This window comes from Nycticebus coucang, chromosome 9 (assembly GCF_027406575.1).
Source record: "Nycticebus coucang isolate mNycCou1 chromosome 9, mNycCou1.pri, whole genome shotgun sequence".
In the NCBI taxonomy this organism is placed as follows: Eukaryota; Metazoa; Chordata; class Mammalia; order Primates; family Lorisidae; genus Nycticebus; species Nycticebus coucang.
Genome location: NC_069788.1, coordinates 115,401,074 through 115,415,462, shown reverse-complemented (window position 1 = coordinate 115,415,462; position 14,389 = coordinate 115,401,074). Strand labels below are relative to the sequence as shown.

At 37.9% G+C, this 14,389-nt stretch overlaps 1 protein-coding gene across 1 annotated transcript in view; it reads right to left on the bottom strand.

Moving 5' to 3' along the window:
* The window catches only part of SYNJ2BP (synaptojanin 2 binding protein), a 99,668-nt gene extending 92,520 nt beyond the window's left edge, over positions 1–7,148 (bottom strand). The window contains exon 1 of the mRNA XM_053601871.1: positions 6,965–7,148. Coding sequence (XP_053457846.1) covers positions 6,965–7,028 — 64 coding nt within the window. The 5' untranslated portion in view covers positions 7,029–7,148. The remainder of the gene's footprint in view (positions 1–6,964) is intronic.
* Positions 7,149–14,389: the final 7,241 nt, after the last annotated feature.

Below are 14,389 nucleotides of genomic sequence, written 5' to 3'. Positions count from 1 at the left end.
AATTATTACAGCTAATAGAACAGGAGACAAGATAGAATCAGACATTCTTCTATCACCCAGGAACATAATTGATGGTTCCTTCACTCACTTATTTTATGTAAAAATGTAGACTTCTTGGGCCTTACAAGAATGCAACCACTACCTCATCAGACTGTGTCCCTCCCCAACACCTCACCACCACCTTTTTCCTTCTGTCTGTATGTCTTTAAAATGCTGAACTTGCCCCTTGGAAAAACACCCACTGCTTGTCTGCAGCTGGCATTTTTCCCAGGTGCATTCTCAACATCTTAGCTTGAAAAACCTCCACTGATTGACATTTTTGCATTAGTCATTTATTTGGTTCTGCACTGGAATATCCATAGTTCTATACAAGAGGAAAATAACATTATCTAATTTGTTTCCATAATCCTTCCTAAAGGCATTTAATAGTTTGTTGAGTCTATAATGGTCCATTGAGCCTGCATTTATATGAAATAGATACCTTTTTTTTTTTTTAAAGACACAAAGCCTCACTTCGTCACCCTTGGTAGAGTACCATGGCATCACAGCTCACAGCAACCTTCAGTTCTTGGGCTTAGGTGATTCTCTTGCCTTAGCCTCCGGAGTAGCTGAGATTACAGGCACCCGCCACAATGCCTGGCTATTTGTTGCAGTTTGGCCGGGCCAGGTTCGAACCGGCCACTCTCAGTAAATAGGGCCGGCACCCTACCCACTGAGCCACAGGTGCCACCCTGAAATAGATACCTTATAAAAGGCTATAGCCCTTTGGTTATGGTACCTCTTGAGGGTACTTAGAGCAATGCCTATTACAATCCCCCTTCAACTGAACAGTAAAATTCTTAAAAACAGGGATAATTTCTTATTATTTATTCTAGTCTCTATGATTCCTAATCATAGTACATGCACATAGAAAAGACGGAATAATTTTTTGAAAAGTTTCATTTTGAGTCTTCTGAAACCAACAGTTCTGATTCTAAGTATAGTTTAGATATTTTCCCTCAATAAATAATTTTGCATTTATTCAAATATAGTCATTGGCCACTTTTCTCCCTCACATGGCTTCACAAAATGTTTCCATAGTTGAACATCTATCAGCTTGCTTTTCTATTTCTCCAAAGTAATTCCTAGGTATATTACTTTATAGTCTTTTTTAAGTAAAGTTTTGAAGAGATCTTTAGACTTATCCTTGAAGAAATCTTTAAGAGATTTGTCCCAAGGGTTTTCCATTATTATTTCTCCCTCTGTCTTGTATTTTAGCCAGTTTACTATCCAACATAACTGTCCAACTTTACTCTCAAATTGTACTTAGTGGAAAACCTTGTTTAAGACTTTTTGATGCTAAAAAAAGTTACTAGTTCTCTTTATTTAAAAACATTCTTGAGGCAGAAGAATCATGTAAGCCCAAGAGCTGGAGGTTGCTGTGAGTCTCTGTCTCTACAAGAAAAAGAAAAAAAAAAAAAATTCTATTATATTATTCTGCCATCCATCAGTTTGCCCAGTCATTTCATGAACATTTACTTACCACTCTGTCATGCATTGAACAAAGTATTAGGAAAATAAGAAATAAAATATATATTCTTTAAATCAGTGGAGTGATGTAGATAGAGGGAGGAAGAGACACAAGTGAGAAAGCAAATGGAAAAAAATTATCTATAGTGGTTCACAGCTTTTTATTATTAAATCACACAGAGGATGAAAATCCTAAATCTGCCATTTACAGAGTTGTACCATGAAAAAATTAAGGTTTCCTCATTTGTAAAACAGAAACAATGACCACTTCATCTGTTCCTGTTAAAGAGGAGCCAAGATAAAGTGCTTAGCAATCTATAAATGGTAAATCAGGCATCCTCAAACTTTTTAAACAGAGGGCCAATTCACTGTCCCTCAGACTGTTGGAGGGCCGGACTATAGTTTAAAAAAAAAATTATGAACAAATTCCTATGCACACTGCACATATCTTATTTTGAAGTAAAAAACAAACTGGGAACAAATACAATTCACACTGATAATAAGGAAGCATCTATTCTGCATAAGAAAGACTTCAATTGGGTTTTAATCAATGAAAAGGAAGAGAAACTAATCAAGATGGAACCTTAGAGAAAGGTTAAATTTCCACATTAACATTGAAGACTCTCCATAATCCAATCTCTACCTATCCTTACCAACCTCTTAGCCTTTCAGTCTCCTAAATGAAACTTCCCTTCTAACTAGGCTGGTTTACTCGCTGACCTCAAAATACGCTTTATTTTTTTTTTTCTATTCCTGTTTAGGCTTTACCCATCCCCAAACCTGGCTCTAGCCAAAAGCTTGTCCATTCTACAAGACAAACATTAAGTTCTACCTTCTTTTAATTGACTACTCTGGTCCTTAGCAGTGGTTCCATTCCTTGAACGTTTCTAGCAAAGGCTCCCTTCCAAATTTCCATGCCCTCCCACTACATATATGTATATGCTTATCATACTACCCAAGCATCTGCATCTTTGCTCTGAGATTTAGCTTTTATTTAAGACCATGACGTCTCTACTAGACTGTAAATTCCACAAAGGGATAGACTTCTTGTAATCAAGAGAAAATAGGGTAAGGATATAGCACATTAGTCTCAGATATATTTGATACATGAAGGAAGGAATAAATCAGAAAACTGTTAGCAACAGTCTCAGGGTTGAGCTCAAAGTACACAAGTCTGTAAAGGCATAAATGCTTGGACTTAATGGAGCTTTTTGTTTTCAGATTCTCACCTTAACATGCCATCAATGCTATCAACAGCAAACTATAAAAACTTTCCACTGTAGATTGTGTTAGTCATCTAATATGCCTCAAATCCTTCAGGGAATAAAGCATGATATAACAAATTAAAGGTCCGGGAAAAGCAGTCAACTTCTTAAGCATAACAACTATAGTAGGAGGTAGTATATGGTGTAGTAAAATCAATAGACCTGGGTTAAAATCCTTTGAAACTTACTGGCATTCAAACTCGGGCAAGTCTTTAACCTTTTTTGGGACAATTTCTTCATCTAATAATGGGGACTAAACACCTATCACTCAGGGCTGCTGTGAAGATTAAATGAGTTAGTATGTATACACATATAAAGTAACTAGCATACTGCCAGAAAGACAAAACTTCCTTAATTATTCATTGCTATGTCACCCTTTGTAAGGTCTTTAGAGAAAGAAAAGAGATTCTCGTCCTTCTTTAAAGATGATGTAGCAGGAGTAACTTACTGAAACCCCTGAAGGCCTCAGGCCTAAACACAGGTACCCAAAGTACAGTAGAGTTGTTTTTATGACTAATCTTTACCTGGTACAGCTATTATTAGAGTCCTGTCACACTTTTTAAAAAAACTTGAGTCTTAAGACTCATTAACAGGCTCTCAATTTGATAAAAGAAAAGTGACTTAATTATATATAGCCTTAGAGACTATAATTAAGCTGTACTCCCCTTGAAAGAATAGACAGCATTCCATAAAGAATAAAAGGTGAACTGTTCAACCCTTAAAGGTATTTGAGATTTCGACCACTGCCTTTGAAATTCTTCAGCTCATTCAGTGATACATGTATAGTCTCAACATTTGTCGCCTCCAGATTTTATGTTGCAATTGATGATGCAATGTTAGAGATGAAGCCTAGTGGGTGTTTGGGTCATGGGGGCAGATCCCTTATAAACAGCCTGGTGTCCCCTCCACGGTAATGACAGTTTTTGTTTTATTAATTTACACATGAGTTGGTTGTTTAAAAGAACCTGGGCAACTGCTCTTGACTCCCTTGTTCCCTCTCTCTGCAAAGAACATACCTACTCTCCCTTTGTCTTCTGCGATGAGAAAGCTTCCTGAGGCCTTCATCAGAAGCAGACGCTGATGCCATCCTTCTTGTACAGCCCCCAGAACCATGAGATAAATAAACTTCCTTTTGTTTGTAAATTACCCAGCCTCAGGTATTCCTTTATAGCAACACAAAATAGACTAAAACAATTAATTAGTCCAGAATAGGAATCATAAAATAACATGTGGAGTGGGCCAAAGAATCATAAACTCTTATATGTAGAAGGACCTCTAAAGTTATCTAGCCCACCCTCTCTCCTTATATAGTTAAAAAAGTAGACACAGGAGAGATGTCAAGCTATATATCAAGCTTCTTTTTGCCTCCTCACTTTATTATCATAACTTTCCCAAATTGCATTACTTCCCTTGCAAAAAGCAGATTTAGAGAGAACACATTCATTTGCTTTATAACAGGGGCCCAAACACTGGAAATAACCGAAGACTCTTGTCCCTGACAGAATGCTAGCCCAAAAGGCCCACAGTACATGTATTTTTGCAGTTACCTTACTAAACTACAAAGGCGAAAAATGACAATGCTGCCTACAAAAAAGAAATGCATATTTAGAAGTCTTTTCATATTTCTTCTATGGAAAGAAAAATTCCTATGGGACTACCAAAATTCTGTAGACATTTCCAATGGTGATAATTGATTTCTTCCCTATATATCTTTATGATATCACCCCCGAAGAAAAGCTGAATTGAATTCAGAGACCCAGAGTATCACATACAGGAAACCAGCTATAGGGAGTGATATTCAGGAGCAACTTGAAACCTTTTCTTGTTCACTGAACTAATCAAATTTCAAATGACTGTTTTTAATCCAAATTCAATCCTAAATTTGTGGCTCCACTTTCCAAGTAAGTTCATTGACTTATATAATTAAGACATGAAAATGCTTAGAAAAATTCAAGAAGTGATTTAGTGAATACATTCGTTCATTCTGAATAAATACATACACAATACAGAAATTAAACCACTTTTGGGTGAAATACCTTATCTGGATATAATCATTCCTCTTAATTAGTCCTGTGAAGTTTGCCAGAATGCCAATGTTTTAGAAAAATGCTAATACTAGGAACTTTAAGTCTGCAAGACCAACAGGCTTTGAAATTTTAGTGAATGGTGAGCGGATCGTTAGGCAACACTGTTAAGCCAATGCCAAGAAAGATGAAGTAATATTATAGTGAATTTTAAAAATATTTAGTGTTATAACAAGAAAGATAGTATCAGGGTTCTATTCTTTTCTGGTGAGGATACTCTGGAAACACTATAGCTGCCACAGTGAAAGGACTATGTCAAAATACATTAAATTCTTATTTTTTAACTTATATTTTTTATTGTTAAATCATAGCTATGTACATAGTGCAATCAAAGGGTACAATGTGCTAGTTTCATATACAATCTGAAATAATCTCATCAAACTGTTCAACGTAGCCTTCATGGCATTTTCTTAATTATTGTATGTAGACATTTGTATTCTGCATTTAGTAAGTTTCACCTGTACCCATTCTAAGATGCACCGTAGGTGTGGCCCCACCTATTACCTTCCCTCCACCCTAACATTAAATTCTTAAGCAGAGGAAAGAATCAAACCTTAAACAACATAAGAGGTAATAAAATAACTGGGGATATTTAGGCTAAAGAAGGAAGAGGCAGAAGTGAAGAACAACTAGATGCCTTTAAAAACTCACAGAGCTATCAGAAAAGGAAGTAGCACTGTTATAGTTGGCCCTAGGAAAAGAACAAGTCCATGAAAAGTTCAGAAAAACAGATTTTAGTCTAAAAGTCACTTTCCATATTAACATTAAAGTCAATAAATATTAAGAATGTGAGAAGGTGAAATTTATGTAAAAAGAAAAAAAAAATGAATCCAAAAAACTTGGGCAATCTGAATTAGCCTTTAACAAAGTTTAGGAGTTAATATGGAGAGCATGACACTAATCCACAAAGATTAACAATTAAGTCATACTCTCATAAATAAAACCAACTTTCAATATTTTATAACAGAAAGGAAAATACAAAGTATGGATAATTTGAAAAGCTATATTTTATAAAGAATAATCTATCAGTGATGATTAAGCTACAGTAAAATTGCAGATGACAAAAGGTGATGAACAGTTTAGGTTGTAGCAATGGGAACACGAGGGAAAAAAATTCAGAAATATTTCAGAGATAGCTCTCATAGTATCTGATTACTTAGTAGAAATTCTTAGAATACAGAATTCAGGAGGACTTAACTACATGTCAGTCTTCCCATTCATCCATTAACAATAACAATCATTGCAAACACATGTTGTTTACCGTGTGTCAGGCAATGTTCTAAATATTTTACACAGATTCATTCATTTCCTTCTCATATCGCTATGAAGAGTATTGTATAACCATCCCCATTTTATAGATGATAAACTAAGTCTTAGATCAGCTTAATAAATATCAAAGAACTAGTTAGATACAAGATTTAGACGTAGGTAGTGTAATTTCATAAGTAAAGTTTTTCATTGATAAACAGCTGTAAAGGAAAGCCAACAAAGTCCAAAGTAGGCAGTGTGTACTAAGGTCAAGAGCCCAGTTTAGTGAAAATGGTCAAGGAAGAGGACAGCAGGGGTTAAGTGAGGGCGTGAGGATTTGGTTGTATCAGAATCTCGTGATAAATAAAAAATAAAAACCCGTTTTGAATCCAAATCCCTTGAGATGGGACCTAAGAATTAACATTTTAATGTTTTGAATTTCCCAGAAATAAAAGAGAGAGGGAGAGATCTTACCTCCAGGAAAACAGTTATGCCTTCAGACTTCGCACCGTTTATGCCCCCACTTTTACTAAACGGTCCTGCATAGGAGCAGGGATTGAGCAGGCAAGCGAAGGGTGTGGTGTCCACCGTATGCTGACTTTAAAGCGGACTGTTTTTCCAGCCTTTTCTAGCACTATTAGCAGAAATAAACCCTTCCTGACTATAAACGTGTGCTAATCCGACTGCTCTAGGGGCTCCTCAGAATATTATGGATGCCAACAAATTCTAAGTACTCAAAAGCGCTGCAGGAAATCTCCAGCCTGGGGCCTGCCCATTCCAAGGCCAGGTGAATCTCGCTCAGCAGAAGAGGTGTCCGCAGTTACAACCGCAAGTCCCCTAACTCCCGCTCGCACATACCTGAGGGTCCTCTGGTAAGACTGATCTCTTCCTCCGTGACCAAATAATCCACTCTTCCGTTCATGTTGTACCGGCCGCCCGGCTTCCTACTGGGATCAGCTGGGGCTCCACACAGGTGGAGGTAAATCAATCTCCGCGCTGCGCCAGAAGCACAGCACTTTCGCTTTCCGCAGCCTCCAGACCGGAAGAGGAAGGCGGGCGCGGGGAGCTCTGGGAATCGTGGTCCCCGCGCCCGCGGGTTGCAGTTTCTCTCCCGGTTCTCAAAGCAAAGTAGCCGGTGAACAGGAAACAAGTTACCATTCAAATTTGCCACTGAAAGCAGGTGGGGAGGTGAAGGTGGGGGAGGCTAGTATCAGCGGGGGACACAAACAAATTGATATTGTCGAGGAAAAATTAAAAATGAAGTCTCTTGCCATTTCAGTAAATCTCCACAAATGTAGAAAAGAAAAAAAGGATTTATATTCTGTAACCAGACTGGGATGGGCATGACAGGCAGTCCACTAATAAGAGTGCAAAGAGAGACAAAAATGTCACTTTTTATATGTCCAAACAGATACAGTCCGTTAGATACAAATTCTAATGTAAGAGAAGACGACAACACCGTTTGCTACTCATTCATTTGTAATTCACCGTTGGGTAGCCATGTTGGTTAATTACCTTTATCCAAAGAAAAAATAAAACTTCTCATCTCTGTGGCAAGCAGTATGTGCAGCTTGGAACAAGGTACTTAGGCTAACTGCTTTGCTACGGGAAATAGAGTCACTATCTTTCTTGATGTTTATTTACATTACAAAGAGTTGGTTCCCAGGACCTTTAGAAAAAGATTCTTGGGCTGTATCTGAGAAGAAGCAAATTTAGCTTTTAAAAAAATATGCGCACACATACACAGAGATAGAGAAAGGATTTTAATTACAGATTTTTCTCAAGAAAAATTTAGGAAAAGGGAGAGGAGGAAAGTCTCTTTTGGCAACAAGGAAGATTCCATCTTTTCCCCCCCTTTTTCTTTTTTTCATTCTTACAATAAGATTAGTGCACAGTTTAAGTATGACTTTAGCCCGGCCTTTCTGACTTTTAGGGTCAAGCATTTCAAATTGACCTTGAACAAAACTGCAGAGATCGAAAACTCAAAAGCCTTAAGAGGCAGGAAAGTGACCAAATGTGCCAAGCAACCTAGAATTAGACTGCAGGGATTGGTAGGGATGTTGTAAGACTGGAAAGTGCAGGGCCAATGTAAAGATATTCAAATTCAGTAACTGCACAACCACTATGTTTACCAAACAAAGGGAGACATAACCAGATGTCTATGTTAACATGGAATAGACCCTATTCAATCAAGGAAAGAACACAGGAGAGGATGCCATTAGACCTGTAATCAAGTTTCAGTTCCATCTTCTTTTACTTCTCTGTCTTTCATGGAGTAGTGCAATATCTCTGAACTCTGTTTTCCTATCTTAAAAATAGATCAATAATATCTCTTTTAGAAGGTTATTAAATGAAATCACTTCTTAGCCATTTGGCTAAGAGCAAGTGTAAAAGGTTATTGAAAAAATTAAATTAAGTGAAATTTTCAAAACTACTTTTCTACTTAAAACTTATCAGACTTACCACCTTCACTTCCCCAATCTTCCTCAACATAAGCTGATTGAAGGAGTGAATAAAAGGATCATTCTAAAATGCAGAAAATGGTTAGTTAAAAAAACTAAAATATAAATAAATAACATAGGAGTGCCAAGAGATAAGAGATAAAAGAGAAATGGGGGGAAAATCAAGATGTCATCAATGAGATTGGTAAGGGCAAAACCATAAGATTTCTTATAGACTATTAGGGAGAAAATTCACCACTCTGTACTTAGAAATCTAGTGAAAGAAAAAGGGATCATGAATTAAGTTCAGTAAATGCTGACAATAAATAGAGGGACAGATGAAGCATGTAACTTGCCTTTATTCCCTAATGGAAGTATAGTTTGTATGAAGTAGGAAGCTTTAATATGTAGTAAGACAAAAGGAAGAAGAGAAAGAGGAAGAAGAAGAAGAAGAGGAAGAAGAAAATTCTATTCAGAAAAAAACAATTTAAAAATTATAGAATCAGGAGAGTGATGTTAATAGATGGCTGTAGTTTGGATATTTGTCCCCTCCAAATCTCTTGTTGTAATTTGATACCCAGTGTTGGATGTGGGACCTAGTTCCAGTAAAAGCTGCTTGCTAAAAAGAGCCTAGCACCTCCCTGCCCCACTGCTTGTTCTTTGTCATGTGATCTCTGCACATGCCATCTGCCCTCCTTTCTCTATGAGTGGAAGCAACCTAAAGCCCAGAACCAGATATGGCACCATGCTTCTTGTACAGCCTGCAGAACTATGAACCAAGTAAACCTCTTATCTTTACAAATTACCCAGCATCAGGTATTCCTTTATAGCAACACAAATGGACCAAGGCCATGGGAATATTCAGGAAATAAAATATACCACTGAGTCTGTGAGGTGATGACACTAAAGAAAAGGCAATTGTGTAGGAAGACTGGTGCAGAGATATACAAGATATGCAGAGAGGCTAAGATGGAAGTTTATTACTCTCACACTACAGAACTCTGGAGATAAGACAGTCCAGAGCTGATAGGGAGGCTTCTCAATCGCCCCAGGCCCAAGTTCCTTCCTGCTTTGTGTCCCTCCTTAGCCCCACACCTTGGAGTGTAGCTTTACTTCATGCCCTTCCTGATATATGAAAACTTAGGCGGCTCTTTCCACATTCACCAAGGGAGAAAATGGGTAGGAATTTACAGCTGCATTCCAGATCCACTCTTAATATCAATCTTGAGGATTCTGACCATTCTTCAGACAATGTTTTGTCTGAAATTATAACCAGTGATCTAGTAAACGGCCATCAGCCCTACTGTCACATTAAGTAATTATAATACTTTAAAAAGTGACTTAAATTCCACTGAATTAGGCATAAGTTGTTGTAAAACAAAATCAAACCTGTTTCATTAGAACTGGCAGTGTAAAGAGGCAGCACTGGAAGTGTTTTAATCATCTGTAAGAATCAACTAAATTCTTAATGTAGTTGTGCTTTGGAATCCATTGTTTTGAAATATTAGACATATACTCTTTCTCATTGGCTCATACAACCTATGATTATCTTCACTCAGCCAGACTGAACTTCAGCTTTAGCAGGCAAATCTGGCTTAGCAGAAGAGGTGTCCGCAGTTACAACTGCAAATTCCCTAACTCCCAGATATGACATACAAGCTGTCTCTAAGTCTACAGGATAGTATAAATAATTCAAACCAAACTAATAGATAAGAGACCACTTAGGTTTAGTGTTACCATAGCAGCCTTTTATAAGTTTACCAACAACCATAGCCTAATCCCAATAAAGCCTGATAACCAGTCATAACAATTCATTAGGAAATTTACTGAGAGGTACCACTTTACCCATGCCTTTATGAGTCCGTACAGAGATATAGTATCTATGCAAATTGTATATAGTTAAGAGTGGATTTGCATTGCCTGAGTAACAGCTATCTGACAAACTGAACATGTTGGTGCTCTCATTTCACAAATCTTTTTAGCACATGCCATGTCCACATGAAACTAGGCCAGCAATAACTTCATTCTCAAAGCAAATCACACAGTCATGGTTTCATCTTGATCCTGGAGATGGAAGAGGTGGAACCAACACTGGGTGAGGAGTAACTATTGGTACCATTAGAAAAAGCAGGGATGTATATTATAAGGCCAATACGGTAGCCTGTACTAGGAGGGCCATTCCCAACCCTCTAAGCAAGTGGGTGTTCTAGAGCAGTGATTTTCAATAAGTGCCTAGTGGCACACCAGTGTGCCATGAAAAAATTTTAGTTGCGCTGTGAGAATTTTCAAAAATCATTAATAAATTATTTTCAAAAAAAGTTCAAAGCATGGTAAGTATATTCTTTTTTTTTTTTTTTACTCTTTTTTGTGATCAACATAATTTAAGTGTGCCATGGAAATTTAACTATAGGTCAAGTGGTCTGCGAGATAAAACAGGTGAAAATACTCTTCTAGAGTATCAGTCATATATTACCCAATTGCCTACTGACATCTCAAAGTGTAGATACCTAACAAACAAATTATCCTGATGAAAACAGAATTCCTATTCCCCCAAATGTATACCTCCCTTAGTCTTTCCCTTCCTTTAATTAACTTAATTTACTCAGTTTATAATAGCAATCTTAAGAGCTATTCTTGATAGTTCTTCATACCCACATTCATCACTTCAGAAAGTCCTGTTATGTCTACATACAAAATATAGTCTGTGTCTGACCATGTCTGCTACTACCATCTTATTACAACCACAAGTATATTTATCGCTTCTACTTCTGCTATTCTTCCTAATAGTTTGTCCTGTTGCTCACTGTCCATCCCCCATCCATTCTTCTTTTGGGTGGACCAATCTTACACAAATGTAAATCAGATATTGTCATGCTCCTAATTTAAATATTTCAATCAATTCTGTCTCATTTAGAAAAAAGACAATGTCCTTAATATTACCTTTAAGATCCTGTGATCTGGCTTCTGTCCAGCTCTCTAACTCATTTGCTACCACAACCCCATTCATTACTTTGCACTTTTCTTTTTTCTTCAAACAAATAAATTTGGTTTTGCTTTGGATCTTTGCATTTGCTATGCTATCTATCCCCACTACTTCTTGTTTACAGCTTTACTCTCCATTGCCTACAAGAGTTGCCAATATGTGGTAGGCCTTCAATAAGTAAATGAATTTTAGTGATGATAAAACGTGAACTCAGTCACTTATTAAAAATCATACTGCAGGCCAGGCAGGGTGGCTGGCGGTTATCATTCTAGCACTTTAGGAGGCTGAGGCAGGTAGATCGCTTGAGCTCAGAAGTTCAAGACCAGCCTGAGAGGCTAGGCCTGGTGGCTCATACCTGTAATCCTAGCACTCTGGGAGGCTGAGGCGGGCCAAGGCCTGAGCTCACAGGTTCGAGACCAGCCTGAACCAGTGAGAGACCTAGTCTCTAAAAATAGCCAGGTGTTCTGGTGGGTACCTGTAGTCCTAGCTACTCTGGAGGCTGAGGCAAGAGAATCTCTTAAGCCCAAAAGTTTGAGGTTGCTGTGAGCTGTGATGCTATAGCACTCTACCAAGGGTGACAAGTAAGCCTCTGCCTCAAAAAAAAAAAAAAAAAAAGGACCATCCTGAGCAAGAGTGAGACCCCATCTCTACTTAAAAAAAAGAAAGAAAGAAAGAAAATAAAAGAAAAATAGAAAAATTAGCCAAGTGTTGTGGCAGGGACCTATAGTCCCAGCTACTCAGGAGGCTGAGACAAGAGAATCTCTTGAGCCCAACAGTTTGAGGTTGCTGTGAGCTATGACACCACAGCACTCAACCCCAGGGCAACTGAATGAGATTCTGTCTCAAAAAAACAAAAAAAAATCATACTCATTACCTGCTGCATCCATTAGTGTCCTAGCCCTGTCACCTATATTCCTCTCTGCTATTCTCATTAACATCACTGATGCCCTCAAAATGAATCTAGAATGTTCAGCTTCCAAAGGCAGCCTTATTTTGTTCAGACTGTCAAAAGAAGGTATTTTGTCCCATGGGTAACAAATGGCTAAACTATATATCTGCATCCTTTTTCAAAGCTTTTATATACCATGAAAAAATTCTTTAAAACTACAACTTGTTGCTTCTGGATTCTGCTAACACTATTTCATAATGCTTATATAGTAATTGGACCTACTGGACACCGCTGTTGCGGGACAAAGTCTTTTTACGCTAATATGAAACCCAAATGTATTACTATTCTCATTACTTGCTTTCTTCTTCTTCTTTCTCTCTCCCTTTTTTTTTTTTTTCTTCTTTTTTTCGAGACAGAGTCTTGCTCTATCACCCAGGCTGGAGTGCAGTGGTATCACATAGCTCACTGTAACCTTGAACTCCTAGGAGATCCCCTGATTTAGTCTCCTGAGTACCTGAGACAACAGGCACTTGTCTCCACACCCTGCTAATTAAAACAATTTTTTTGTAGAGACGGTTCTCACTGTGTTGGCTAGGATGATTTTGAACTGCTGGCCTCAAGTGATCCTCCTGCCTCTATATGAGCCACCATGCCTGGACTCTTTTGCTTCTCAATTGTGGTGCTTTTTTCTTTCCCTGTGAAGGGAGTTGGCTGCCTAGCATCTTTGGTCATTGTTCCACAGTCTTCCTTAATAAACAACTGATATGGACATGATATTTTTATGACCTTATGAAATGAATCTTCAGTCTTACTATTAAAAAATAAAAACAGGGTGGTGCCTGTGGCTCAGTGAGTAGGGCACTGGCCCCATATACTGAAGGTGGAGGGTACGAACCTGGCCCTGGCCAAACTGCAACAACAACAACAACAAAAATAACTGGGTGTTGTGGTGGGCGTCTGTGATCCCAGCTACGTGGGAGGCTGAGGCAGGAGAATTACCTAGGCCCAGGAGTTGGAGGTTGCTGTGAGCTGTGCGATGCCATGGCATTCTACCGAGGGTGATAAAGTGAGACTCTGTCTGTAAAAAATAAAAAATAAACTAAATAAAATCAAAAACCAAAAAAAACTGGAGCTGGGCCTGGTGGCTCATGCCTGTAATCCCAGCACTTTGGGAGGTGGAGGCAGGAGGATTGCTTGAGCTCAGGAGTTTGAACTTGCAGGGAACTATATGATCAATGATCACACCACTGCATTCCAGCCTGGGAGATAGACAGAGACCCTGCCTGTAGGGGAAAAAAAATTTTAGTTGCCCCTGTAAGTATTGTTTCCCACCTGTGTAATACCTCACACCTTCTCTGAATTAGTTTACTTTTCTTATTTCAGTCACCTGAGTGGTTTCCTTTTTTAGTCACCCAACTTGTTAATAAAAGTTAATACTCTGACATGTGGCTCCCTCCCTGTACCTCCCTTTCCTTTGACAAAAAAAAAAAAAAATTGACATATGTTTGAAATAAATTTGTCTATAAAATTTTTGATAAGTCTTACAGTCCTTTCATTTAAGACACTTAGAAAACGTATTTGTTCCTATTACTTTGTTCTCTATTAAATGAATTGGTCCCTCATTATATACCAAGTGACCTAAGTACAAAACCTGGGAGATATCCCAGCCTGCTTCCTCTCTCTAACCTCTTTACTCCATCAAGTCCATCCATTTGTGTATTTAAGCACTGAAACTTTTTCTTCCTCTTCATTCTCAAACTAATTTCTTTAATTCCTATCCTTTTAGATTTTGTCTGCATACTTTCGAAAACCTCTTAAATGGTCTCTTTGACTATAGATTTGTCCCTCAAATTCATCTTCTGCAAGTTTCCAGGTTATCATTCTAGAATTCATATTTTATTCTGACTCTTCTACTTCAAATCCATCAGCAACTTTTAGTCTTCAGGTAAAAGCCAGATTCCTTGGTAGGG